Source organism: Filicampus tigris, chromosome 5, assembly GCF_054856515.1.
Source record: "Filicampus tigris isolate MCC_2025a chromosome 5, RoL_Ftig_1.0, whole genome shotgun sequence".
NCBI lineage: Eukaryota > Metazoa > Chordata > Actinopteri > Syngnathiformes > Syngnathidae > Filicampus > Filicampus tigris.
Window position 1 is genome coordinate 9,079,993 of NC_141221.1, and position 26,672 is coordinate 9,106,664.

General features: G+C 42.8%; 2 protein-coding genes across 10 annotated transcripts in view; one reads left to right on the forward strand and one right to left on the reverse strand.

The window, feature by feature from the left end:
- sh2b3 (SH2B adaptor protein 3) overlaps positions 1–4,247 on the forward strand; it is a 50,917-nt gene extending 46,670 nt beyond the window's left edge. For all 4 annotated transcript variants that reach the window (XM_086032186.1, XM_086032185.1, XM_086032188.1 and 1 more), the window contains exon 8: positions 1–4,247. In XM_086032186.1, the coding sequence (XP_085888312.1) occupies positions 1–380 (380 nt within the window). In that variant the 3' untranslated portion in view covers positions 381–4,247.
- Positions 4,189–25,840, reverse strand: atxn2 (ataxin 2). 6 transcript variants are annotated; one of them, XM_086032178.1, is made up of 26 exons: positions 25,526–25,840; positions 23,347–23,377; positions 22,211–22,270; positions 21,797–21,868; positions 19,793–19,943; positions 19,123–19,137; positions 16,862–17,016; positions 16,676–16,767; positions 15,315–15,503; positions 15,054–15,226; positions 12,737–13,006; positions 11,637–11,822; positions 10,979–11,152; positions 10,803–10,904; positions 10,359–10,429; positions 9,948–10,276; positions 9,801–9,864; positions 8,536–8,682; positions 8,294–8,311; positions 7,765–7,831; positions 7,474–7,667; positions 6,721–6,847; positions 6,441–6,632; positions 6,144–6,355; positions 4,931–5,108; positions 4,189–4,840 (listed from the first exon to the last, which is right to left on the reverse strand). In XM_086032178.1, exons 1-26 carry the CDS (start codon positions 25,618–25,620, stop codon positions 4,812–4,814), a joined length of 3,393 nt encoding a protein of 1,130 aa, XP_085888304.1. In that variant the 5' UTR covers positions 25,621–25,840; the 3' UTR covers positions 4,189–4,811. The 6 variants fall into 6 exon arrangements, with proteins under 6 accessions (XP_085888304.1, XP_085888308.1, XP_085888310.1 ...); XM_086032184.1 differs by having other exon boundaries at positions 4,190–4,840; positions 7,759–7,831; positions 25,526–25,642; XM_086032182.1 differs by lacking the exon at positions 8,294–8,311.
- Between the last annotated feature and the right edge of the window lie 832 nt (positions 25,841–26,672).

Here is a 26,672-nt window from a genome sequence, read left to right on the forward strand (position 1 = left end):
GTCAGCTCTCTGGCGCCCTCTTGGTGCCGTTCTCGTTACACCGCTGGAACTCGGAGCCCAGCTTGGCTCACTGCGGCGCGTCTCGCAACTGCAGCCAGCCGCCCTCCTCCTCCTCCTCCTCCTCCTCTTCCTCTTCGTCCTCGTCCGCCACGGGCGCGTCCGGCCCGCAGCCGCCTCGCCGGCCCGGCCCTGCCCTGCCGCCGCCGTCGAACGCCGCCGCCTCCTCCGCTCCGCTGCGCCGCAGCGAGTCGGCGGGCCGGCCGCCGCCGCCGCTGCGCCACGGCAACCCGCCCGTCATCCCCCAGCGGGACTCGGACTACGAGCTGGAGCCCGAGCGTGGACGCAAGCGGGCCATCGATAACCAGTACATGTTGCTCTGACCTGCCGCCGCCCGGCTCCGCAAGATGCGCGCGGGTTCCAGAACCTACGCGGCTTCCGCACGAGTGTCCGCAGTGAATGTATTTTGATGTTAGGGACGGACGGGGAGTGGACGTCTCGTCTTCAAGCCCAGCGAGCAAAAACTATTTTTTTACGTTTTTTAAAGGCAAAGTTTCAAGGTTGGCTTCAACCAATTCTAGCTTGGCACCAGTCACGGATGAATTGACCATTTTGTTTTTTTTTATTTATGTTGGCAGCCTCCCGCCGCCTCTTTCCGTTACTTTGCTGATGCTAAACACTTCTTTTTTTTTTTTTTTTTTTACCACCCCCTCCCCCCCAAAAAAGATTTTAATTTTAATTTAATTTAAAATTATAAACACAACGAAGCACTCTTCTTTCTTTCTGTCACTCTTTGAGTCTTCTGATACTCTGTCGCAATATTTGTCACGTTTGCATATTATTTCAATCGGAAAGCAGCGCCGGCGGCCTCGCAGTGGAGAGCTTCTGCGTTCAAATACTCCAGCTTCCTCCCGCATTCCAAAAACATGCAAGTTCATTAATGACGGACTCTAAATTGTCCACAGGTGTGAATGTGAGTGTGAATGGTTGTTTGTGGATATGTGCCCTGTGATTGGCTGGCAACCGGCCTCTCTCACTCAATCAGCTGGCATCGCCCCAAGCGCCAATGTGTGGATTTGACCAAAAACCCTGCAAAATTGCGACCATCGGCCTTTTGCTATTCAATTCAACAAATTCTCTGTTGTGGCTCAAGTTGCCACGTTTCTGCATCTGCTTACGCTTTCGCACGTCGGCGCAGCTTGAGCCCCTTTCGTGCCCTCATCATGCAAAATTGCCGTGACAGAAGACGCAGAATTGATTTGCATTGCCTTTCACACAGAATCCTGTGTATACATACTCATAGGCGTTGTTCTTGTGGCTCCAGCCTTTTTAACACGGAGATCCCGGAATTTTGCGAACCTCCGCCATTTTTTGAGTTCGGCTTTTGCGCGGAAGCCATCGAAGATGTTTCTGCATGCGTGCGCTTTCAAACAGCAACACAGCATTCCTGCAATGAGATGATGTCAGTGCAGGCATCTGGTGTGAGACAGTGACAATTGTTTTTAACACAGAAAAAGTGGGACGAATGAATTTCATTTTATATCGCGGAAAAAAAACCCTTTTAGGTTGTCATCTGTAATCCGTTTTACACGGAACCCAACTAAGGCATGTGAAAGTTCACATCCGTGTCACCTTTCACACGGGGACTCAGTGTCTCGTGCTCAGATAATAAGTGATGTCAGCACCGGTGCGTGGTGTGAGATTTGATATAGTTGCTTTCAACACAAAAAGAGTGTCAGACTTCACCTGTCCCGATATTGCAGGATAGTGAATATAAAAAGTCTACACACCCCCAATTTTTTGTGATATACCAAAAAATCTAACTTTTTCCCACCATTAATGTGATGTATAACCAGTCCAACTCAATCGAATTTTTAAGAAAAGTCTCTTCTAGAGGTAAGGTACAGATGAACAACCACGACAATGTGGTTGCACAATTAACCGGTCACATTCAAACTTAGGTTGAATGAGTCAAGCACACACCTGCCATTTAACCCCAAATAAAGTTCATATGTTCAAGTAGGCTTTGCTTGATGTATTCTTAGTTAAGTTGTACAAGTCACAGGTCACATTCATGGTGGGAAAATATCTACTTGGCCTTTGAGAAGGGGTGTGTCGACTTTTTATGCCCGCAGTAGGTCGTAATGGCTCAAATATGAAAAATGGCCGCTTTTACGCACAGTGTGACAGGGGGGCTAGCTAGCCATGCTAATACGCTAAAACTCCTCACTTCGAGACTGGCACATATTCGTCTGGTCAAAAATTCAACAGAAATGGGCTCAAATGATGAATCTTTCGTGGAGTGTTTCCCAACCGGGATTGAGTCAACACACATTTGATGTGGATTTTAAAATCTCACAGCACACCAGCAATCAAGAAAGTAGTAGATACACAAGGTAAATTGTGTCTTCTGCCATCTTGTGGAAGACTGTTTAATTGTTCTGCCTGTCAATTTACGTAACTGGTAATGATAGAAAGCCCTTTGTACTCACGAAGGTCACTGTGAAGACAATTTTCTATATTTGTGAGCCCAAGTGCCTCTTGGTACGTCTGTCACTGTCACACGTGTACACATTTTATTTGGGTGATACATGAACGTGATTTTTTTTTTTTTTTTCTTTAAATGTCCAACTCTACCTTTTTAAAATTGTAATTTTATTTCAAAACACACACACACGGGTAGCATTAACTGTTTGGTGTGCGACGTCACAACTACAAATCACCAAATCTATGTCAACCACGCTTTATTTTGGTCGCAATGGGATGGTCTTAACACTAACGCACGTCCGATTGTAATTTTTTTTGTTTTGTTTTTCTTTTGGCACTGCAACAAAATGGACGAGTGTGATGTTGTTCTTGCAACTGTAACATGTTGACCCATCTCAAGTCCTCTCTTTGCTTCAAAAAAAATTAAAGATAGTGTGTCGTGCAATATTGAGTTCACATAGCCACAATGGTCTCATGCTATATATTTTTTTAATAGGTGGTGGGGAACCTTTTATATTTTCTAGTCCTCTGAGGGCCAAATTGAACAAATATGATAAAAGTGTTTATTGTTCACTATGAGCGTTGGTGGGTTAAGTGTTTTTCTTAAATATATATAACAGTTCCTTTAAGGTTTTGTTTTGCTCCATGTTGGGTTCCCCATTCCTGCTTCCAGGCTTCTCATCTAAGTTGCTTCAGCCACTCTTTTTTTTTTTTATGACCATGAAGATGGTTTGATGCCATTGTGCCTTTTATGTTGATTTGAAAATTTGCCGTTGATGAATTGAACGTGTTCTCAATACTGTTTGTGTTTACCTCAGCACTGTAAAGCTCCCCCCACTCCCTCCCAAAAAGCACCACCACAGAGCTTTTGAATGATGTCTTTGTGTTTCTCAATCCCTTTTCAGTTGTAAGCCTTCTAAATTATATATCAACTGTACATTGGGCTCATCTGTTGTCTTTTTTTTTTTTTTTGTAAAATAAACCTAACCAGATTAAAGTCTCCTTCCACCCAGTCCTGCCTTAAGTAGTCGCTATTAACATTAGATGATTGTACTTCCTCTCATTCAGATCTCTGTTATGCTAGTTGCCTTGTACAAGTTTTTAATTCAACCAAAACATTACCAACAAGTTATATTGTCATGAAATCATGTCACAAGAACGAGATTTTACAAACAGGAGGGGTGGGGGGTGTATTTTTTATCATTTATTTTTTTACAAAAAGTTATTATAGCAGTTGTAATTTTAAGAAGAAAAAAAGACCGGTGCAATGAAAAAAGACAAATCTGTCCCTCTAGAAAATGTTTAATTTTTCTAGGAAAAGATTGAAAAAAAATCCTGCAGGTATTTTTGAAAAAAAAAGTTACAACTTTTGCCAAGCCATAACTTAAAATAAATTCTCAGAAAAGCCAAATCACAATTTTAGAAGGAAAAAGTTTTAAAATTTTAATGTTAAAAAAACATTACAAGAGTAAAGCCACTAATTTACAGTAAAGTGGAAATACAATAGCTGTAATTTTAGAAGGCAAGAATAAATTACATGGACAAATGTATTGGAGGTTACGATTTTCATTTGGAAGAAAAGTATAGTAGTGGTAACAATTTTAAAGAAGTTGTCATTCTATCATTTTACATGGAAATAATGCACATGCTTTCATGAAAAACATTGCAGTGATAAAAGTGATGTTTTGTAGTTTTATGGGGAAAAAGCTATTAATACAAATAAAAGGTTTTGTGGAAAAATGGAAGATTCCTTTTCCAAGAAACACAGCAGTCGGGTCAGTTTTTAAAACTTTTTTTTATTTTTTTTTCATTTTTTTGGCTCATTTTTTTAAATTATATTATCTACAAAGTAAAAGTTTTAACTTAAAAGTTACATTAGGGTCAGGTGAGAGGTGGGTTGTGATCGTCATTTTTTTGTTGTCATAAATAAACATGTTTGTTGTATTTTTCCTGTCGCTGGCTGTTTTTTAGTTTGGTTAGACATTTGTCTTGTAGCAGCAGCAGCAGCAGCAATACAACAGTAAGATTAATACTGTCCAAAAATGGGTTGCTTTTCTTTTCTTTTTTTTTTTCTCACCCCGACACAAGGTGCAGACAAAGTTCCAGTTTAATTCTTCTTCTTTCATAGATTAGTTTTCTCTTAAAACACATCACTGCATCGTCAACCTGTTAACATTCTCTTATTGCCTTGTCTGGGGAAAGAGGACAGGAGGGAGGGAAGTGGGTGGGAAACATGTCGGCCGAGGACGAGGAGGGGATGAAGGAAGAAGGGCTCCTCGTCCTCTTCAGGAACAAGTTTCCGCTAGCTGGCGCCATCTATCTGCCATCTACAGCTGCTGCTGGTGATGAGGCTGCACTGCAAAAGCCATGTGACACAATGTGAACACGGGCCGACACCAAGAGAAAAAAAAAAAAAAAAGAAAAGTGTTTTGTTTTTGTTGTTTACCTTGCGGATGCGCCAGGTAGGAGAAGGGCGTTGTGGAAGAGACAGGGATGTGGTTAAGGGCCGTCTGCGCCATGGGGGGCTGCGGGCCACCCGGCGGACCCTGAGTGGCCATCAGCATCATCGGGGGGTGGGCGGGCGGCGCGTGGTGAGACGGCACCATGCCCGACTGCATGTGCGCCTGAGACAAACGTGCACACAAAGACAATTTGTCGGCGACACACACAAACATACACACTGACACCCTGCAGGTCTCCAACTCTGCGTCAGGCGTAGCTAGCGCACAGTTTAGCTAAATCATTCGATAAACCGTCCTGAACTGTAACCTTGAAACTGGAAGATGTTCCGTTCGCTGCTGCTTCTACACAAACGTTTTCCAGGTCAAGACAACGCAAGGTCCAAACATGATCCTATGTTCTAAACCAATCAGAAGCTTGAACTGTTTCTATCTGCATCGCTCTGGCATTCCTTTTTTGTGGCACTCTGAATAACTGAATGGCACTTTTGGAAAAACGGTGAGTTTCCAAACGGCCGCAGTGGAGCAGAGGGTGCTCTCTCGTTGTAATGGGAGGAGGAGACTGGCAAGAGTAGTGACGGACGGCGACTTTCAACCTTTAACATGACTTCAACATGTAACGCGGAAACACCATTCATGTAAAAATAAGAAAATGAAAAAAAAAAAAATGGAGATAAGTGTTTTTCACAGGACAGCAATGATTTGCTTTGTGACAACAATGACAACAAATTACATTTCCTGAAATATTTAAGGATACAAGATTAGGGTATAGATTCATGTGTAATAAATAATGATACTACTGTCAATTGTTAGATTACATAAAACATCTGGCAAACATCAGCCGATTATTTTGGCCATCTTTGAAGGGCCTTGATCTTAATCGGCTGGTTGACTCAAATTTTTTTTCAAAACAATTAAAAGTTGGCCGCATTTGTGAGCATATTGGCTGCAATCCTGAGACCTGTATATTGTCTGCTGTTCATTTTTACTTCCCCTGTCAAAAACGTGTATTTTTTTTCTCTCTTCCAACTGTGTTGTACAGGTTATTGGTCACAACGATTGAAAAGCTTTTGAAATGATTTGTCTTGGTCCCTTCTTTTCCATAATCAAAACCTGCCATTTGAACAGGAGCGTGTGGACATTTGATATTTGCCGTCTCCAATTCCCCGCCGATGATTTTTCTGACTGTTGCCAGGTTACCTGCTGCACGTGGGCCATGTGGTTGGGGTTGTACCCGTGCTGCACCTGCTGCGGGTGGATGTAGACGGTCTGCTGGGCCGACGGGAAGGACGCCTGCGGGGACTGCGGGTTGGGGCCCGGCGTCATGGAGGGCGGCGTGGGGGCCAAAGCCGAGTACATGGGCTGCTGAGATTGGTTGGCCAGGTGGAGGGCCTGGGCGGCGGCGGCGGCGGCTGAGGAGCGAAACGAGAAGCAAAAAGTCACGTTAACCGAGCGAGCCGACGCAGAGGAGCCCCCGGAAGGCGCAAATGTCGTCACCCGCTGCCGCCTGGGGGTGTTGCGGGTGCTGCACGGGGCTGGCGGCCGGATGGTTGGGCGGGCCTCCGTGCTGAGGGGGGCCGCCTTGCTGGCCTTGCCCTGTGGGCGTGGCGGAGGGTTGAGGGTGCTGCGGGTGGGGGTGCAAGGTGGCGCTAGGGTGGGGGTACTGCTGGGGCATGGGGCCAGGAGACACTGAGGGGAAAAATAAAACAAAAAGGGCGGCGTGAGATAAGACGCCCACGAGATGCATTGTGGGCTGCGGCGAGGGGGCGGGACTTACCATACATGGTGTGTGTCTGCTCTGGGTACTGAGTGGTGGAGGAAGACACCAGGCCGGGCTGGCCGTGGGCGTGCGGCGCCATCATGCGAGCGCTGCCCTGCATCACAGGACTGAACACGTGCTGCGCCTGGAACACAAAGATTGGTTATTTTTTGAAAGGGGCGGGCGGGGGTTGCCGTCCATCGTTGGTGAATCGAAAATACTGCAAAAACGTTCCCACCTCTTTTGCTTTAAAAAAAATTGTGCATCATCACTAGGGCCTGACTGACTTTTTTTTTTTTTTTTTTTTTTTTTAAGGTCGATAACCCATTAAATTACAAGTACAATGACTTATTTTTGGTCTCTTAATGCTCACAGCAATAAAGATATCAATTACAGGCCGAACATTTAACTGCCTTACAATACTTTGAACTCAAGTAACTTTACAACAGTCATGTTTGTTTGAATGTCCTCTGTCTTATGTTACAATGTGATAACGTGTGTGTGTTCTTGGTGTCAGTTTTTGTCAAATTTCCTAAAAATAAATAAATAAATAAAAGAATTCTACTCTGGAGGGTGATATTTTGTTTCTTCTTCAGGATACTTTTTTTTTGATGGTATGACGTACTCCGAATCAAAGTACAGTCCGGAAAAGATGGTGGATGTCAAACTGACTGATACAATTTGTGTCAACTCCCAAAAAAAAAGAGAGGGAGAGAATTCAAATGGCGCAATCGCCTTTTGCCTCGATGTAAATGCTTCAAGTAAACACACCTGAGACTGGTAGTGTGGCATCTGCTGGACCAGCTGCTGACTAGGGAACTGCTGCGGGCTGCAGGTGAAGTACTGGGCGGAGTAGGCCGGGCTCTGCGTGATGATCGGCGGCCCCGCCGCCGTGACCGGGTGCATGAGGGTGGGCGTACCCGGCGGGTGGTGCTGGTCCGACCTCTGCTGGGTCATGTTGGGCACTGGCCAAGGAAAAGAAGGAGATGGGGCCACGGGGCATTGGAATATCACGCACGCCAAGTGCTACGAGGAAAGAAATCAGGCTGTTCTCACCTTTACCTGGTCTGTACGGTTTGGACTGGTTGACCGTCATGTGTGGCATCTGGACCTGGTACATCGCCGGAGACTGCGTGCAAAGGATCCAGAAGTCAAATCAAGTTGGCGGGAATTCTTTATGTGCTTATTTTATACTCAGGTGACATCACATTTCTATTAACAGCTTAAAAAAAAAAGAAAAGAGAATAGAAAGGACACAAGCATGTCAGACTGTAGGCTTCATCTTACCTGAACTCGCATGCATTTTCTACTTTTTTTTTTTTTGTCTGTTTTTTTTTTTTTTTCAAACACCTGCCTGTCACTAAAGCCCATGCACTTGTATTACTGCAGCATAAATAAACCCCTAGCAGCTTGAAAAATAAAGAGGTAAGAGATGAATTGCAATAAGAAGTTGGCAAACCAACATCTGAATGCGTTAAAATTGACAAGCAAGCAAAACATCTGCGCTAATGGAGCTTTGACCCCCCCCCCCCAAAAAAAGGTAAATAAAAGAATAAATAAAAAAGAAAAATTTTAGGAAAAATTCACAAACCTTCCATATTATGCTTTTCTAAGGGAGCAAGAGACAGACAGAGAGAGAGAGAGAAAGAGAGAGAGAGAGAGGATGAGGAGCAGGGGGAAGAAAAGGAAAAACGTGTGTCTTTACATGTGTCTGATGTTGGATGACCAAGTCGTTCTTAAAGCAACACGAGATAAATACATGAGCATGTACACTCAAATGGAACGTTCATGTCAAAGGCGCCCGGGTCAGCCGTGCGAAGGCGCTGGTCTCACCTGCACTCCGGGACTAACTGGGGTGAGAGGATACATCTGGGGGAAGCACACCGGCTGACCGTAGACGGTATGGGGCTGCTGGACCATGATGGAGGGGCTGGGCTGGCCCTGAGGTCGCGGGGGTGTCGGGGTGTTGGCCGGTTTGGGCTGATGACAAACATGGGACGAGACGGGAAAGCAGTCCCGTTGATTTCCTCAAATAATGGCCTCCGCTTTCAGAGATGCCAAGCCACAATTTAACGCTGGGTGTGTAGTCCTCTTGAATACTTAACATAGATTTTATGTTGACATATTGTCAATCTTTTGTATGTATGTTTTGGGTTTTTTTAGTGATTAGCAGTAAAACATGGGTTGGTTTCAGAAAAACTGAAAGCAAGCCTTTTGTGAAATGATATTTCATGCTGTTGCTTAAGACAACAATGAAAATGTGCTTTTGATGGCAAAATGTATTTGCAATGAATCGCCAGTGTAAATATTTTACATTTGACAAACTCTACAAACTATTTGCATGCTATTCAGTCGTAGTAGTACTTAGTAGTGTGCGTGCGTGCACGCGAGCCATGGATTTGTGTGCGCGTGTTTGTGTGTACTTCTGTAATCACAAACTACTTGTAATGGTCACAAGTCCACGTTTAAGAAAAACCTAAATGATCAAAAGTTGACCAAGACTTTTATCCATTCCGATAAAAAAAACAAAAAAAAAAACCTAGTTGACGGACGGCAATTGACATCGACGGCGTTCCACATCAACAACACTCACAGAGGGTTATAAAAGGAAGTCAATTTTTATACTAATATAACGTGAATTATAAAAAGAAAATAAATACCAATTACATTTATTACGGTAAAATACAGTACATGCTATGTTGAAACGTAAATCTTCATTTGTGACTAATGAAGATATTTAATATCTCATTATAAAACATATTTTATGTAGAATATATATATTTTATTCAAATATGTAGATGAATGCAAATTGGACAAAACTAGATTATATTTTTTTATAAGACAGGTTGTATTGAAACATTTTAAACAATTTGTGAACATGTATAAATAATTGAATAATACATTTAATATATAAATGAATGTGAAATAACATGATATTGTACTGAAAAATCAAATTTTATATTTAACTGAGATATTTCAAATCATAATTGACGAAAATGTTTTGCGACTGAAGATTACTTTTTGAATTATGGCAACACTTCAAAACATTTCATATGACATGTTTTTGGCGTCGATTGTCGAGGTGACGGTGCTCTCACCTGCGTGTTGAACCGTGGCTTGAACTCATTGGCGTTGGGGTTCAAGGTGGACTTTCTTACTTGACTGCATGAAGGAAAACCAGCAGATCAAGATTAGCATTAGCATTAGCATTAGCATGATTTAACTGTTCCGCCGGCCTCACTCACTCTTGCACCGCCTCCTTCTTGTCCTCCTTCTCTTCATGCTTGGGCCCGCCAAAAGTAGACATGGCCGTCGTCTGAACCCCCTGCGACGTCACGTCCAGCCCCGCCCTTTTCTGGTCCGGGCCTGAAGGCGACGGGGACAGCGCGGCGGGGCTGCCGGGCTTACTCGTGCCGATGGCGCCCGCGGATGGGGCGGCGCTGCCGTGGTCTTCGGGACCCGTTGAGGAGGTTTTGTCCAAGGAGGCGAGGTCGGTGGGCTTGTCTGCAGCGTCTCTTGGAGGCTTGGTAACAATGTGATCGAAGGCAGGATCAGGGTTGGAACTAGACTGCAACTGAAGAACGGAGGACCAACAAAGAGTTTACGGCGGTACGAAAAATTAAGAATGATTCATCTTCACGAGACAAGACACTCACCCTAAAATCTTCGCTAAATTTCTTTAAATTGTCTATTTGTTTCCTGTGGTCAGGTGCCAAGGAGGGGGGACCTGTGAGCGGAGGAAAGGTCATTTTAGGGCAGGATTTAACAACCTTTATCGAGCCAAGGCACATATTTTACACCAGAAAAATTGCATGTCACAGCACCTAATAAAAAATGTCACGAAAAGTATAGATACTAAAATCATAATCTAATTTCTTCTACTCACAGATTTACCTGTAATGTGCGCCTATTTGGTTTGGCACAAAGCTATCGTTCGGTTCTGAACACTACATTATTCAAAGTAACAATTTTCAGACCAGTTAATTAAAATTGTATAACTTCCAATGATAGTGAATGACTGATTTGAGTTATCCATCAAACTATAAAACCAAACCTGGTCCAAGTTTCAGGGTTTAAAGGCTGTCAAGAATTACGACTACCTTTACACACTGGTCTGTTGATACTGGAAGAACTGTCCTTCATGCTGTCTTTGTTGGCTTTGGGGGATGTTTGTCTCGTCTCCTGGACGCGACTTTCTTTAACTGTGACAAAATGACATGTTACGGGAACATATGAGATAAAGCAGTTGTGACGGTAGCTTTGCTTGGAGCCTTACCATCTCCTGACAGAGAGGCTACCATGTTGGGGGTGGGGCTCGGAGCAGTCGGGGAGGAAGCTGACGTCGGCGCGGCAAAAGACTCCGCGGGGGCTGTTCCTGTCTGAGGCAGAGAGGCGGAGGAAGGGGAGGCTCCGCCCATGTTGTTCTGACGCGGGGAGCGAGGCCTGTGAGCTGATGAGGAAAAAAGATTTTTCCATTATGTCCACATGTTAACTAAATTAATGCCAACTACAGGGTCAAAAACAGTTGAAAGAAGGGATTCTGATAAATATTGCGTTTATAGGATAAGAGTTAACCCACCTGTTTTTAGCCATCTCTGGGGGCGGCCATTTTGTCACTTCTGTCGACTGAAAATGACATCACAGTTGCTCAGGGCTCAGGTCACGACCAATCACAGTTCACCTGTTTTCTGAAGCTTAGCCGTGATTGGTCATTAGCTGAGCCCTGAGCAGTTGCGATGTCATTGTCAGTCGACAAAAGTGACAAAATGGCCGCCATCCGAGACGGCTAAAAACGGGTGCATTTTGCTTCTTAATACATATTCCACAAACGCAATATTAATCACAATGCCTCGTTTCAACTCGTGGGCCTGCGTTGAACATATTCTTGACAAAAAATATGTTTGGGTTGACTTCCGCTTTACGTTTGCGTATACCTCCACTAACGACAGAAGACCAGGTTCCTCCCGAGGAGTTGCCTCTGTTGGATGGAGTCACTGGGACCTCTCCAGGAGCAGCGTGAGAAATGAGATCCACCCCTGGCGGCATCCCAGTGGTCCTGCTGGGCGGCACCCTGTGAGCACGGGGAGTCCTCTGGGATTTCGGAGACATCCGTGGTGGACCTGCAAGGACAGAAGACAAAAGACATTTGAGAGGAGAAGTCAAGAGAAGGGTCACGCCACGGTCACAGCGGGAGTGTTGGTCATGCTTGTTAATAGCAGAGAAGCGATCGAACCACACGCAAGGACACAGACACGGCAATCATCTCAAACTGCAGCCAAGTGAACAGAGAGGGGCAACGTGGAAGTTTGGAGGGCGGGGGGGGAAGGCAAGGTGCTATTGAACAGATTCACCAACAAGCAGAGTTGTGCAGCTTATGAACTGGTGACCCCACGGTGAAAAGTACTGACAGAACTGGGGCGGAAAATAAATTCACAAACCAGGCACACTGGCAAATCCCTATTTCATGGATGACATGGAAAATGCGCCAGGGGCTCATAGACAAAGTCTTTTATTTGCAACTTTAGGAAATATCCGTTTATTTACAAATTGTGACCGAAATTCGGTGTCACTCGCTGAATAGATTTGTCATGTACCGGGCATCCATATGAGGAAAGATGCATCCGTGAATTCTCGCAGCAGATATCTTTCAAAGTATGCCTTTAAGTGGACAGGAATGCCCCCCCCCACCCACCACCACCACGTTATTCTTAAATGAATGCCCTATCCATCTAAGAGATCACCTTCCCATTGGTCTAATGATTAAATTTAGGTCAAGTATTGCTTATGCCTCGCACTTTCAAAAATGCTTGATAACTAAATGCTACAAAGTTCCAAATCACTCTGCAGAGGTTAACCTCATCTTACACTGTTGATCCACACTAGACCTGGGCAAAATTATTTGTGAAAGCAGTTAAAATATGAAACTTTTTGGACACGTTAAGCTGGGAGTTAAGCGTCACTCTGTGGTTAAGACCAATCCATCCACCTTCAACTCATGCCTTTGCCCAGGTCTACTCCACACTGATGTGGGTACCTTCTGAAGACATGCGTTTGGGCAGAGTGGAGGCCGGCGACGAGGGCCCGTGGAGGGGAAAGGGAGAGGAGGAGGAAGAGGAGGAGGAGGAAGGGGAGGGAAAGGAGGGGTGGGATGAATGAGAGGGAGGCCTGGAAGGTCGAGAGGGGGGTCTGGAGGGTGGCCTGGTGGGCGTGGTGGCCCGAGGAGGCAGGGAGGAGGGGCCGGACTGGTAACGAGGAAGGGGGCGGGAGGAAGGAGATGGACAGGGTGAGGGCCAATGAGATGAACCTAAAAGAGGGAAGGACAAATGATCAAGGATGACACACTGCCATGAGCAATTCAAATGGAAAAAAGAAGAGAAGGGCGAGAACATGAAGGCGTCTGCCATTCATTAACTTGGGACAAAACAGCAAAGCTTGAAAAAAAACAAAAACTCCTAAAATAGCTCGGCATCACAAACGCAATGAGAAATACGTCGATGTAGCAGACAGCTAAAATGTCGTTATGTGAACAAAACTGAAAAAGTCGCTTTTGTAGCCTAACATGAGATCTTTCTTTCTTTCAAGGGTTATTTTTATTGTCTTAAGTCCTAAGATGAACCCAGGAATTGCAAATAAAACTGACCTCTGACCTGGCCACGACATAATATCTGCAGTAGCACATAAACCATTGTGTTGCTGGTGGGGTAAAATAAGTCTAACGAGATAAATTGACCAGCTGCTGCTGTGGCTCTACATGGCCAAGCAACCCTTCACAATAAAGGAAAGTGGAACCGATCAATGGAAAAAAAAACGTAATGATAATTAAAAAAAAAAATGTACAGACTGGTTTAAGTGGTGTCCCCGATTTGTGACAAAGCTTCATTCCTACTGCAGTGACGTTACCCAAATTTATACGAAAGTTGGAATTTCGTGTAGTCCATCAAAATGAAGGCTTAAGCTAATGCAGTAGTTAAGTCATAATAACAGTAGGGTTGAATCGACTAGTCAACGTGTCGACTTCACCGCTGCGCAATGATGATTATAGCTTTAAATGGATTAATCGCCAATCACGTGTTTTGGCATTAACACCACAGACGCCTCACTAATGCAAATTAGCAGCATATCAAAATATTTTACAAAAAGTGAGATCTAGCATGTTCACTTAAAATGACTTAAAATATACAAGTTTGCCCTCGTACAACAAAAGCACACGCGCTATTACTGGAGTGTCTGCTTAGACCAGTGTTTTTCAAACTTTTTGGAGTCAAGGCACATTTATTTCATTGAAAAAATCCCGCGGCACACCAGCAGCTGAAATTGTGAAAAAAAAAAAAAAGCTTATTTAACAAGTGTTATATTGTTTATTTAAGCATTGTTTTAACATTGAAGAATTACGTTATATTACAACGTCTTGAATAGGAATTAAATAAACACAAAGAAAGTATTTTATAATGTTTCATAATATGAAATTCATATTGATACTTAGTCAGTGTGAAACATGGGCCTGTCTGGATAAACATGCGTCACTAATTCGCTTGTCTCGAAACAAAGACAATTGGCTACCTGCTGCTGCCACCTGCTGGTATGGAAGCGTACTACAATGTAGTAAAGACATGATTACGCTGCCAGGCGGTAGACCGCACAGGCACACAAATTAGATCATTTCCCACGGCACATCTGACAATATCTCAGTGGTGTGCCGCGGCACACAGTTTAAAAAACACTGGCTTGGACGACAAAGCAAAGACAAGCGGTAGTCGATCAGTAACCCCTTAAGTGAGAAAAGGAGCGGGTAATGTTACCAATAGTTATAGTAATACAGGTAATGTTTTCTTACGCCGTTGTGGGAACTAGGTCATTGCGCGTGGTCTGCAACCTTGAAATGTCATAATTACAGTCAATATTTGTGTGAATAACACTACTACGTCATAAAAGTTTAAAAAAAAAAAATTAAAAAACAATCTAATGGAAAAACAGTAGGCACGGCAGTAACGGATCATGCTCTCTTGTGATATTGTATTCTTACGCCGCTGCACAAACTAGTTCGTTGTGTGCCATCTGCAACTGCAAAACTTCGTATGTCAGACCATTGTAAAGCCAGGACTCACTGCATTGTTATTGTGAGCATTTAAAATAAAAAATAAAAAATAAAAAAATAAAAAAGTAATAAATCATTCATTTAAAGGGTTAACATTTCTTTATTCATTTTAATTTTCTATGACAAACTTATACTACAAAAAGGAAAACAGGTGGGAAAAGCTGACCTGAAAACGTGTAGGCCATTATTCAATGAAAACGTTGGCTATACGGTAGCACAAAGCATCACAGGTGTGTGTGAGCTGGAGCATCCGTACCTCCGTTCACCACCCTCTGGTCGCTCCCTGGGCTCTGATTGTAGTCATGCAGTCCTGCACGAGGAGCAGAAGGCCCAGCTGAGTTCGGAGTCAGACGTGGGGAATTCTGACGTCCAGGCCCCCATGACATGGCCTCCCTGTTTCTCTGACCAGGGGGAATGTATTTGTTCTCCCTGCACACACACACACACACACACACACAAAATCAATACGATGCTGCTTCGACCCAGTGGACCTTTCACCGTGTGAACTAAGAATCACCTGCTCAATGTGTGCATCTCTCTTTCACCTCTCACCACCGCGGTGAATTTCTCCTCCTCCGAGCGCTCGTCGTTCTCTAGGGCCACGCGGGCCTTGTATGTAGAGCTGGCTTCTATCTCCTCGGCCAGCTGGGCGGCCCGCGCTTCCCTCTTGAGGAACTCTTCTGAGTTGTCACGCTCAAGGGGGACACTGGGAAGCAAGGGCAGGTTAGAATACAGCAATGGATGATCCATGTATTGTACTGCTACTGCTTTGCTTGTTTGTCATCTGGAATAGTAAAAACACTTATGTTAATTTCACAGAAAAATGTGGAGGGCTGTGGCATTGATCAATGAGCGAATACAATCTTTTTAGTTATACAGTCCAGGCAAATTGTAATAAAAGTCAGGCAAGGACAATGTGTAGAATTCAGTGCCATCTAGTGGTCAGCTAATAGAATGCAACGACCTAAGATGGAAGCGCGTGCATTTTGAAGCAGAGAGACCACACGTCGCAAGCCTACCAACAGTTCCTTCAGCAGAGGTGCAAGAAATATGTCATCACAAATGACTACTAGTGTTTCCTCAAGTCATGAAGAAAGTGCATTACATTTGTCACACATGCAGTAGTCAACTACGTTAGCTAAGTGTGTCTCCTTCGAGTATCCGTAGCACAAAGATGGCAGCGAAACATGGCATCCTCCTGCCTGTAGGGGAGACGCGCGTGCTCTTATGTAATATAATTAGAGATTACTTCACCTACCATTATATAAAAATAGTTTGGTTGATGTGTTAGAGCATTTTTTTTTTGCATATTGTTGAAATGAATAGTGCGTTTTTAAAATGATCATTGAAAAATCAAAACATTCTACACATTGTCCCTTTAAGTTAAAAAAACCAACAACAACAACAAAATAGTTACAGAAATAATTCTGTCATCTACAAAATTAACCAAGTAAAATAAAAATGGTTTACTGTATGTAAGATTTATTTGTATTTATTTTATTGATATATTTTTTTTTTAATTTGCAATAAACACATGAAAAAATATTGAGTTTAAAGTAATTAAAAATATACATTTGAACAATTTTAGGGGAAAATATAAAGGACATGTTAATGTAGATATGGGCTGGCTTAAACATCGGCCCTGCGGCCATTTTTATTTATTTTTTTAATCTTATAGGCATCCTTTCATTGTTCACTCTATATAGTAGTATATATATTTATAAGATGAAATTGAACTATTAAGTGACTTAAATGACTGAATCTGTGTTAAAAATGTACTCATCAAAACTAAAAACAGAAAAACACTACCAGTACTCAAAAGGGAGGAAAAAAAGTAAGATAACAAGAGTTACATGAACATGGACACTGTATTCTTACGTATATGTGGACAGGCTGCTGTCATATGTAGACAAGACGCCATACTTCTCCTCGTTGTACTTGAACATGTCATTGGGGTCCCACCCATTTGACTACAACAATAAAGAGGTTCCTTGTTATGTTCTACACACGGGAAACGCGACGCCTCGATCAGTTTTTGTTGTGGCTTCGCAACTCGTTTCTCACCACATCAGTGTCCAGTGACTCGAGGCTGTCAGAATTGTGGGTCTCGCCGCCATCCCACGGCTCGAGATCTTTCTCTTTGTGCTCGCCATTGATCCTGCCACTCACTGCGGAGTCTGTGAAGTTATCTGAGACACGCAAGGATACGCCTTTATGCTCTGCGGACACACAAACAGGCAGGGAAACCGCAGGCTTACTGCTTATGCACCAAAGCACACATGCCCTCAGGATTTTCTATGGGGGAGGAAAAGTCGCAACTACTTGTAACCACTCACAAAAATAACATCCTTCTATAATAAAATAAAGATCTACTGAGCTGGTGTTTATAAAGTCACCCAATCTGCTTCAATCTTACAATTCGAGTGGTGCTTATTGTCGAGGCACAAAATTGTTCATTGTGTTGTCACTCCATTAATAAACTGCTCAATTGATCACTGAAAAATGCTAAAGGGAAAACCTGAATGGAGCAAAGTTTTGAGGTCCACGCAAAATAATAAAAGCAAGAATAAACATGTTAAAAGCACATCAGCCACATTACTTATACAGGCACCGTACTAGTCTGAGTTATGTTAGCAGAGCTGGCCGAATGACTGCTGTCTGTCATGGAAGTAGAAGTTGCGCACGCAGAGTGGGGGTGGTGGGGGGGGGGGGTGAGGCGAAGCAAGCATGCGTTTAGGCTGCAGTCAATCAGAGGATTGGTTGAAAATGAATCCAATTGTCAGTGAGCGATTTTATTTTCTCATGTTTTATGAGTGGCAACCTGTTGCTTTCAATGGAAATGAAATGGTTGGTTTACTGTCCCCATCTATAAACTGTTGAACTGTTTGAAAAAGTCACTGCTTCTTGGTTTTAGTTTTGCTTCTACTGAACTAAACCCCCCCCCAAAAAACTTCAATCTAGATGGAAGTATGATGGCGTGAGTATAAATGCCTAATCAGCACTTGATAAGCAACCTTTTACAAGAATCCAAAGTAGAAGCTTTATAGTGGAACCTGTCTGATCTTCCGCTGAAAGCAACAACATGAAGCTCAACTACAGTGGAACCTCTTAAGTGAAACAGAAAATAGCTCTAGGACACAGGGCACCTTAAACTTATTCAAATTTCGATAGCAAAAATGGAAACAAACCATTCTATGGAGGAAATAAGGATATAACACTTTTGTAAAATGCACAACCAGTAAAAGAGTGTTAAGAACTAAACCATAAGTTTAAGTTGTTAAACGTCAACAAACTTAAGGTTATACTTTAAATCTTATAAAAAGTAATTGTATTGTCTACAGCAATGAGCCGTGACATGAATAGCAAAAATACTCGACAACTTGAGAACTTATATTTATAATTGCCAGTATTCACGGTTTATACCGTGAATACCAGAGCTGGGCAATTTACTACAAATTGAGCGTCCGTCATTCGTCATCCTTCCATCGTTCGTCATTCGCCTTTTTTTCCGAGGCGAAAAAAATAGTACCAGTCTATAGGATATCCACCTCTAATTTTAAACGGGCGTCCATCTGCGATTCCGACTTTCACTAGTCCAGCTCTGCAAACAGTGATCCAAAAACAGTTCAATCTCATTGCAAACATTTTATTTTAACCTTAAGAATAAAAAGGCTTTCAGATGATTTGACTGGCCCTGGAAATGCAAATACACATCTCCATAACTTCCATTAACAACCCAAACTAAATTAAGCTCCTCCCCAACACACAAAGTTCGCCTATCAGCAAGACGCATTAACTTTTACACAAAATAAATATGGGTCTAAATACGAGAAATCAAATTACTATGGAAACAGTTTTGGGAAAGCTCATTTTCAACACTAGAACGAAGTTCTGTTCCCAGAATTTTAAATGAAGTTCAATTTCAAAATATGTAACTAAATTCACAGATCCAAAGATGAACTAATTCATAATTCTCCCCCACGGACACCTGCAGCGTATGGTCCAGTGCGGCCTATATATGTACAAAATCTTGTTCTTCTTGAAACGAAGTAGGTGCGGCTTGTATTCAGGTGCCCTCAATAGCCCAGAAATGATGGTATTTAACCGTGACGGGAAATGAAGGCTGCGGCCTGAAGGCCAGTTGACTTTGGAGGTTCCACTGTTTTTGATTCTTATTTTTAAGCTGCAAGATGAAGCAGCAGAAAACCTTGAAAGAATCACCTTACAGGGTATGAGCAGCAGCACGAGCGATTGCAACAGGTTTGATTAGTAGGTAGATACAGTTTGCGGGACAGAGAAGGGAGAGGAAAAAACAAATATATTACCTGTGTCTGAGGGAACTAGACCATGGGGGGGACAAAGACATGTGACAAAGAGTCAGAAGATGGACGGACAGAATGAAAGAGTGGTGAACTATTCACTCGTACATACAACAACGCATTATGATAAACAGCATTGCTTTGTACAGCTAAATTCATAGAAAGGAACATAAAATATAATTACCTGTGATATTAGCAATGATGTTGTTCCATATGATGGACGATTGTGTACAATAAGAAATATTGTTAAGAAATATTGCATCACAATCAGTCCCGCAAGACGCTCTGTTGCAAATGTTCATTTCCAGACAAAAGCCTGACACACAGTCAATATTTCTCAAAGGAGAATTGTATAGGTCGAGATGAATTTAGATGGCGTCATTCAGTCTTTACTGAGTGCCCTCGCCTCGGACTGATTGATGCATCGCATTCGTTTTCAACGCGCAGCCTCTCAGAGCAGACATGATAGAGTCCCGACTTGGTCGTTAACGCGCACTGATCAATACAGTATGTCGTGTGTATGCACTGATTCACTAAGTCATGCGTTTATTTGTGAGTGAATTCAAAGTGACAAAGTCACCTTTTCACCTTGTGAATGCTTCACGAGTTCTAATTTCGACAAGGCTGAAAGTATGTATAACAATAATGCTGATGAGTCAAAAATATGTTGCAATACCTTTCCTGGCAAAGTTGAGGTCAACGTCTTTGAAGGACACAGCAACAACATCGGAAGCTTTGAAGACGATGCTCTCCACAATGTCCTCTTTCTTGGGGCCTGCACTCGGTTCAGGGGTCTTCCTGTGGGCTGCATCCAGCACCAGGTCACACTGGGAAAAAACATGGGGAGGAAAAATAAATAAATACATTTAAAAAAAAAATCACACTCTAAATTAGATTTGCATATAGTAGAGAGCCGACCTCAGCCGATGTCAAACTATTAACTGAAAGGACTGGTTTGCCCATTTGTTAACTCATTCAACTGCCAAATGTTTTCAAAACGAGAGTTCTCTATTTTGCCTGCCATTTTAGAGCATTTGGACTAATTTGACTTTGGCTGACTTGACTCGTCTTCCCGTCTGGAGAGATTCGACACCCAGAGCCCGTTTGTTGCCACAAACATCCGCACATCATCATCCTGAAATCATGCTGGATCGCTACATAAAGACACTAAAAAACATCAAATTAATTACGCTGACATTGTTTAATAAAGGCACCTGTTACCAGCTAATGGCTAGCAGCTAAATGCTAGACGAGTGCCGATATAGGCTGGCAAGAGCCACCGGGCTTCTCTTCCAAGGCAGTTTAAGGCAAAAATGACATGATTCACTCTTTTACGATCAATACCATAACGTTAGCTTCGAAAGTAACATGGCTTCTCCGTCCGTCCCTCTGATAATTACCCAATCCCTTCACGATATTTTAAGACGCTTTGTTTATTCGCTGTGATTCCTGAGTTCCCGCAACGAGTTCAGCAGGCAGTAGTCGAAGCACGTTGATAAACATGCTATGGCTAGCTTGCTGTTACGCCATATCGCCTCAACCTGCCGACAACCGGGCTGAAGGTGTCATAAGCAGCCCGACTAAACTTTGTGGGATGGTCACCGCCGTTGAATTAAAGGAAAAACTTAAAAATCTGTGATTCTCAGTCTTGTTATTCTCTGTGTTTTGCTGAGGCTCAAAATGCAAACTGCTTTGCTACCCTGGCCAGCATGCCTTGAGAGCCTTTTTTTTAAATTGTTAATAATTACGGGTTTGTTGTTAGCAGTAGTATTTGTTATTTGCATTCATCCACATCGTAATTTATTAATTTCCATTCACTCTTCAATTTAATTTAGCACCATAAGTTTGAAATGTTACTCTAAATTGCCCCTAGGTGTGATTGTGAGTGCGGATGTTTGTCTCTGTGTGCCCTGCGATTGGCTGGCAACCAGTTCAGGGTGTCCCCCGCCTACTGCCCAAAGACAGCTGGGATAGGCTCCAGCACGCCCCGCGACCCTTGTGAGGAGAAGCGGTACAGATAATGGATGGATGGAAGTTTGAAATGTAGAATGACTATAAAATATGATTCACATCTTAGTGCTGTTCAGTCTGCCACCTGGTGGCAACGTGTGTCATAAAATTGCGCAGTGAAAACATTTGCCCATCAAATCAAGCTGTTCTAACAATCTGATAACATGCAAGTTTGCTGCAGATGACAAATGCCGCTAAGCACGATAACAGAAATTTGACACAATGGACTCATATCTATCATCGTCACGATACATATCGCCCAGCTCTAGCTGCAGCTCTACTGCAAATACAAAATATATTCTTAAGTGGCATCATATGTCAGTACCATTGTAACCTGAGGACCCCCTGCAAATTTTTACTTCCAGCCCGCAACCCACCCAAAATGGTGCCACGACCCACTTTTGAGTCCCAACCCACCAGTTGATAATACTGTCGTAGACTCTTTCCTTTCACCAGAAAAAAGGCGGAAACATTTGCCATTTTTTTGCATTGAATTTGTTGAAAACAAAATGTCCTCGCAGGCTTTGCACTGAGTAACGTGGCAGCCTAAAAGGGAAGATGAAGAGCCATGTATCTCCTATCCAAAAAAGGGCAGACTGAAAGGAGTGGACTTGACTTTGTCAGCACCACCTCTGAAGTGAGCCTCAACTGCAACAGACTGCCATCTTACCTCTGGACCGTAAGTCTTGAACACTCCTTCATAGACGGCGCCATTTTTCACCTTCAGTTCACACTTGGTCCCCTGTAATCATTATTCATGTTTTCACTTGGGTGAACATTCACTCACACACATACTGAATTGTCAAAGTCAATTCACATGCTCTAAAGACACGTTCAGAAACCATCTGCTGTGAAAGACCCTGATGACTGATCAATGCATTTTGTCAAAGCAAGCAGCTGCCCAAGCAAATCACCTAGGCTTTTTTGTTTATTGCCATGTGGACATTTTGTGGAAACTACAGCTTGGCTAAGTCATTTACAGTAATCACGAGTCACACAATTAAATGTAATCTTGTACTGCTGCCATTACTGCTGTGTCAAGGTTACACACAATTCTGCAGAATGCATGTGACAGTGAACATACCACAACTGATGTCAAGACGTGGACCATCCTCATGTTTGCATACACTCCATTGAAAATGACCTGAAAAAGAAAGAAGTACAGTGGTACCTTTACAAGGTTAATTCATTCCGTAAATCATTTTTTGCCCATTGCAATGAATTTAAATGCCATTCATTTGTTCACAATTTAAAAAAAAACAAAACATTTTTCATAAAGAATAGCACCGTATCGTATGAAAAGATACAACATAGGAAAATGAAAAGAAATAAACTGGTTTTATAAAGTGTTCATGGAAGTAGTCGTACATCAGATGTATGTCTTAAAGGGGCGTGGCCTAGAGAGTGACGACAGGAGCTGGAGTCGGTGTAACTTCTTGCGAATGTTCTCATTTTGTATTTGTGTTATTGTACGCCCGAAACCTTAATGACTATAAGCGCTTTGGATAATTGATAGATGGATGTGCCGTTAAATCAGGGGTGGGCAATTCAGGACCTCGAGGGCCGGTATCCTGCATGTTTTATTTGTCACCCTGCTGCAAACAACCTTATTCAAATGATCAGGATCATTATCCAGCTTCTGCAGACCTTGCTGATTATATGATCATTTGAATCAGGTGTGTTGCAGCAGGGAGACATAGAAAGCATGCAGGATACCCGCCCTCGAGCACTGTTATGGCCCACCCCTGCGTTAAATAAAACAGCTGAAAGTGCACTGAGACGGTCGCTCCCCTTGCCCACATACGAGGGCATTAAAGAACTTGATTTATTTCATTTTATTTTCACTTCATTTGAGCAGAAGCATATCTCTGATGCTTGCTATTTACACATTCTGGCTCGCAATATAAATAGAAAAATAATTTAAAAAATAAAATAAAAATCAACCAAGCGACAGCTTGACTTTTAAAATGTGGCCCTGTCAAGTTACATCTGCACATAGCATAAAAAAAACACTTACCTGACAGCACCAGGATACAGTTTTGGTATGGGTTCTATTGCTTACTTCATAGTTTATCTGATCATTCGGATGATTTGCATTTTCATGCTGTACTCAACCATATTGGACTCATTGACAAGAGAGCAGACTACATTCAAATAGCGTCACAAAGTGAATTAGTGTCCCCACAAACTTGAATCAAAGTGTTCAAGCAGGATACTTACCGCTGCAGGACCTTTACCACTGTGTCTTCCCCTGAAAAATAAAAAAGTGACACAAATGACAAACGTTCCTTTCTCGTGTTTTTAAAAGCAAAATGGAGTGATCAAAGTGTTCCCGTAATAGGGAAGGACAGAAATTCCAGGAGACCGATATGTAGATCACTAACCAAGATTAAAGCAGTGTAGACCGCGCACACAAATGCAATTAATCCAGTTCTCGTAAGAGCATGCTGTACATGAATGCAACATGGCAGCTCAAATTTTCCCAACCTTTTTTTGAAAGAAGTGTCTAAATTAAGATTAAAACAGGTTTACTGTTATGAACACATTTAATTCATTCATCCTCCGAACCACTGATCTTTACTAGGGTTGCGAGCGCGCTGGAGACTGATCGCAGCTGTACACCGCGAAATGGTCGCCGGCCAATCGCCTATATACGGGTCAACACAACACTGCATTTTAAGGGCAAGCAAGAAAAAATTATCTAATCCAAGCAGTCTATGTAACCATACGCTGTACAGTATGTATGCATATGCTGCAGCTGTCTATGCTATCAGCTAAATATTAGGTGGATATGTGCATAGTCATATAGGCATATGACTATATAGTCATATAAGAGCGCCTGCTTGCTGGTGCTATTATGCCGTGATTTACAAATGATTCGATAAGTCGAATAATGGCGACGACTGTTAGTGATAAGTCGACTAGCAAAATAACCGTTTGTGGCAGCCCTGCAGGAGAGCACTCACAGCGACCCCATTTGCAGCAACTTTTGAGTCTCACTGCAAATACACTACATGTATATTCTTATGGTCACGTTATCGATGCACCGTACTCTTACAGTAGAGTGACACTCTAGAATGCACCCTACTAATTTTTGCATGGCCTTAAATGCAATTTAATCTCCAAGTAAGAAAATACACTGTATTCTATTAATCAAGTTCATGAAGCGACCTTATTCATTAAGTGTCCTCGAATGCACCTTATTCTTCTGGTAAAATGCACTTTATTGTTTTAATCGCATCCTAGAATACACATTCATTGCTCGTGTCCTCATATGCACCAATCACTTGTAAAACGCAGAGACTTCTTATTGTGACGTCCACCTCATTCAATGAGTGTGTCCTCGAATGCATCTTCATCTTTCTGTAAAACACACGTATTTCTTAAACGGTATTCACACCGTAAAATGCACCTTATTCATTAAGCATGTCCTAGAATGCACCTTGTTCGGCGGCTGGAACGTAGCCAGGTATGCAATCACATGCAAGCTCACTCGCCTTCGGTTTTAATCAATAGACATTAGCCATCATTAAACATCTTCAATTGAAAAATTAAGATTCAATTCCCACTAATATCGGCTCGTATAAATCCACCTATGTACAAATTGAATAAATAGCTTCCTACTCTATCATGCGCGTTTAAGTGTAGCGCAAAAAAATTTAAAAAGACGGCCTCAATGGAAAGAAGCTACGCAGTGAACAAACAGGGCGTACTGTGCTGTGCCGGTGAGCGAGTGAATAAGAAGCCCAGCTGAAATGAACGTATTTCGCTGACAGCTATGCGATCACCTGATCCTTCGGGCATCGCGTTTAAAAGTCACACTTGAAGGACATGATTATTTCACATCAGCAGGGCGACGTCAAGGTTGACATACCGATTACTCGACCATTTCTTCAACCACACACACGCCCCTACGCCCTAGTTAGTGTATTTAAAAGAAAAAAAAATACGAAATAGGCATCACTTGACATGAATGTTAACTGCGGGACTCAAACGATGCGTTCAGGTAACAACTGATTAACGAAGCCAATGCGTTCTGTTACCCGCTGCCAAAAGGCTAATTTACGTATGCGAAACCAACATTAACGAGCTGTCTGTACACAAATATGCCGTGGATGGAAATAGGTTGGATATGCATGAAAACGTCGAAATGGTGACGTTAATGTGCAATACGTGGGGCGAGCGGACAGGCCGCGCTAGCTCGCTTGCTTGCTCCCTGGGTGACCAACACGGCGCAAGGCCCTCAGCACTCCTTTCCCCCCCTCCAAAATCAAGCACAAAACGGGCATGTCATCTCTTAAAAATGACACCGCGCTCGGCGAAATGTGAACACATTCTCGAAACGGACCAGAGTACGCCAATCCGTCGTTGTATTTGTATGATTGAAATTTGCACCGACCTGCCCAGATTCTGTCGTCCCCCGCCGCTTCCTCCGGCACCAGCGGCGTTGCCACCACCGGGCTTGCTACGATTTCCACCGGCCTTCATTGACATGGCGAGCCCATAAAAGACGGCGTCTTAAAATGACCAGCTTGGCACCGCAAATTCTCTACGATGACGAGACAGCTGTGTGCGCGTGTGTTTGTGTGGTTAGTTGTATGACAGTTAGCTGCCGCCGATAGCACAGTCCCAAGCTCCGGTGGCTAGCAGGCTAATGTCAACGTGCCTCAGTCTTGAAGGAAGATGCTATGCTAACAAGGTAGCTGGGCTTGGCTAGCCCAATAAGCAACCTGTACAATTGCTTTTAAAAGAAGAGGGAAAACACGACTTTAAAAAAAGACAACAAGTGAAAACGGCTCTTCTGAAATAAATACTAGCGTTGAACCTCTTGCCAACGTGCTGCGTTAATCCGAACGAAATGATTTTGTAATCTGAAATTAGATTTTTACTGCTGTCTCGGGCTGTTTCCGTTGCTAACATCGAAAAGACCAAAACAGTCTGAAAGGGGACAAAAAAAATGGCGGAGGGATATCTGATATGCGTAACGGCACTTGGTGCCCGAAGCAACAGAAATATAATCGTGCCACGTTTAGCGACAATGCACGGCTATAGCGAACAGACCGTTAGAGACACGTTTAAATCAAACACGGTCATACTCCAGTATTTGAAACAAAAGCGCTACTTAATGGAACTATTTTCAGGAAGTCCTCCAAGGCTGTGATGCGGCATCCACGTGAGCCGGCGAACACACTGCATACACATGCGCTTCTATTGTGACCCGTACCGCTGCTGCTAGTTGCGCTTGTTCTTAGTGCACATTGTATTGTAATTAGTACACTACATGCGTAGAATCAAATATTAGACATTAAATAACACTGTAATTGTTAATTGGCGAAAACTACACATGAACAAATCCATAAACTGCGATGACTACTGTATCTTGTCTCCCTCGCGTGGACAATCGGAGGAAAATGTAAATAAATTAAAGAAATTTAAGTGAACATTGCCAGATTTACTTTGTTACTGTCCCGTTTATTTTGTAGCTGTCATTCGTTCACAACAAATGAAACAAGAAATTGATGTCTTTCCCTAAATCACGAAAAGTT

Excerpts from the sequence above, each read along its gene's own strand:
- atxn2 (XM_086032184.1), bottom strand. The coding sequence starts at position 25,620 with ATGTCAATGAAGGCCGGTGGAAATCGTAGCAAGCCCGGTGGTGGCAAC. Across the intron at positions 10,905-10,978 it reads AGCCTCTCTGTCAGGAGATG|TTAAAGAAAGTCGCGTCCAG; the intron begins GTAAGGCTCCAA and ends ATTTTGTCACAG. Across the intron at positions 5,109-6,143 it reads ACATGGCCCACGTGCAGCAG|GCGCACATGCAGTCGGGCAT; the intron begins GTAACCTGGCAA and ends CGTTTGTCTCAG.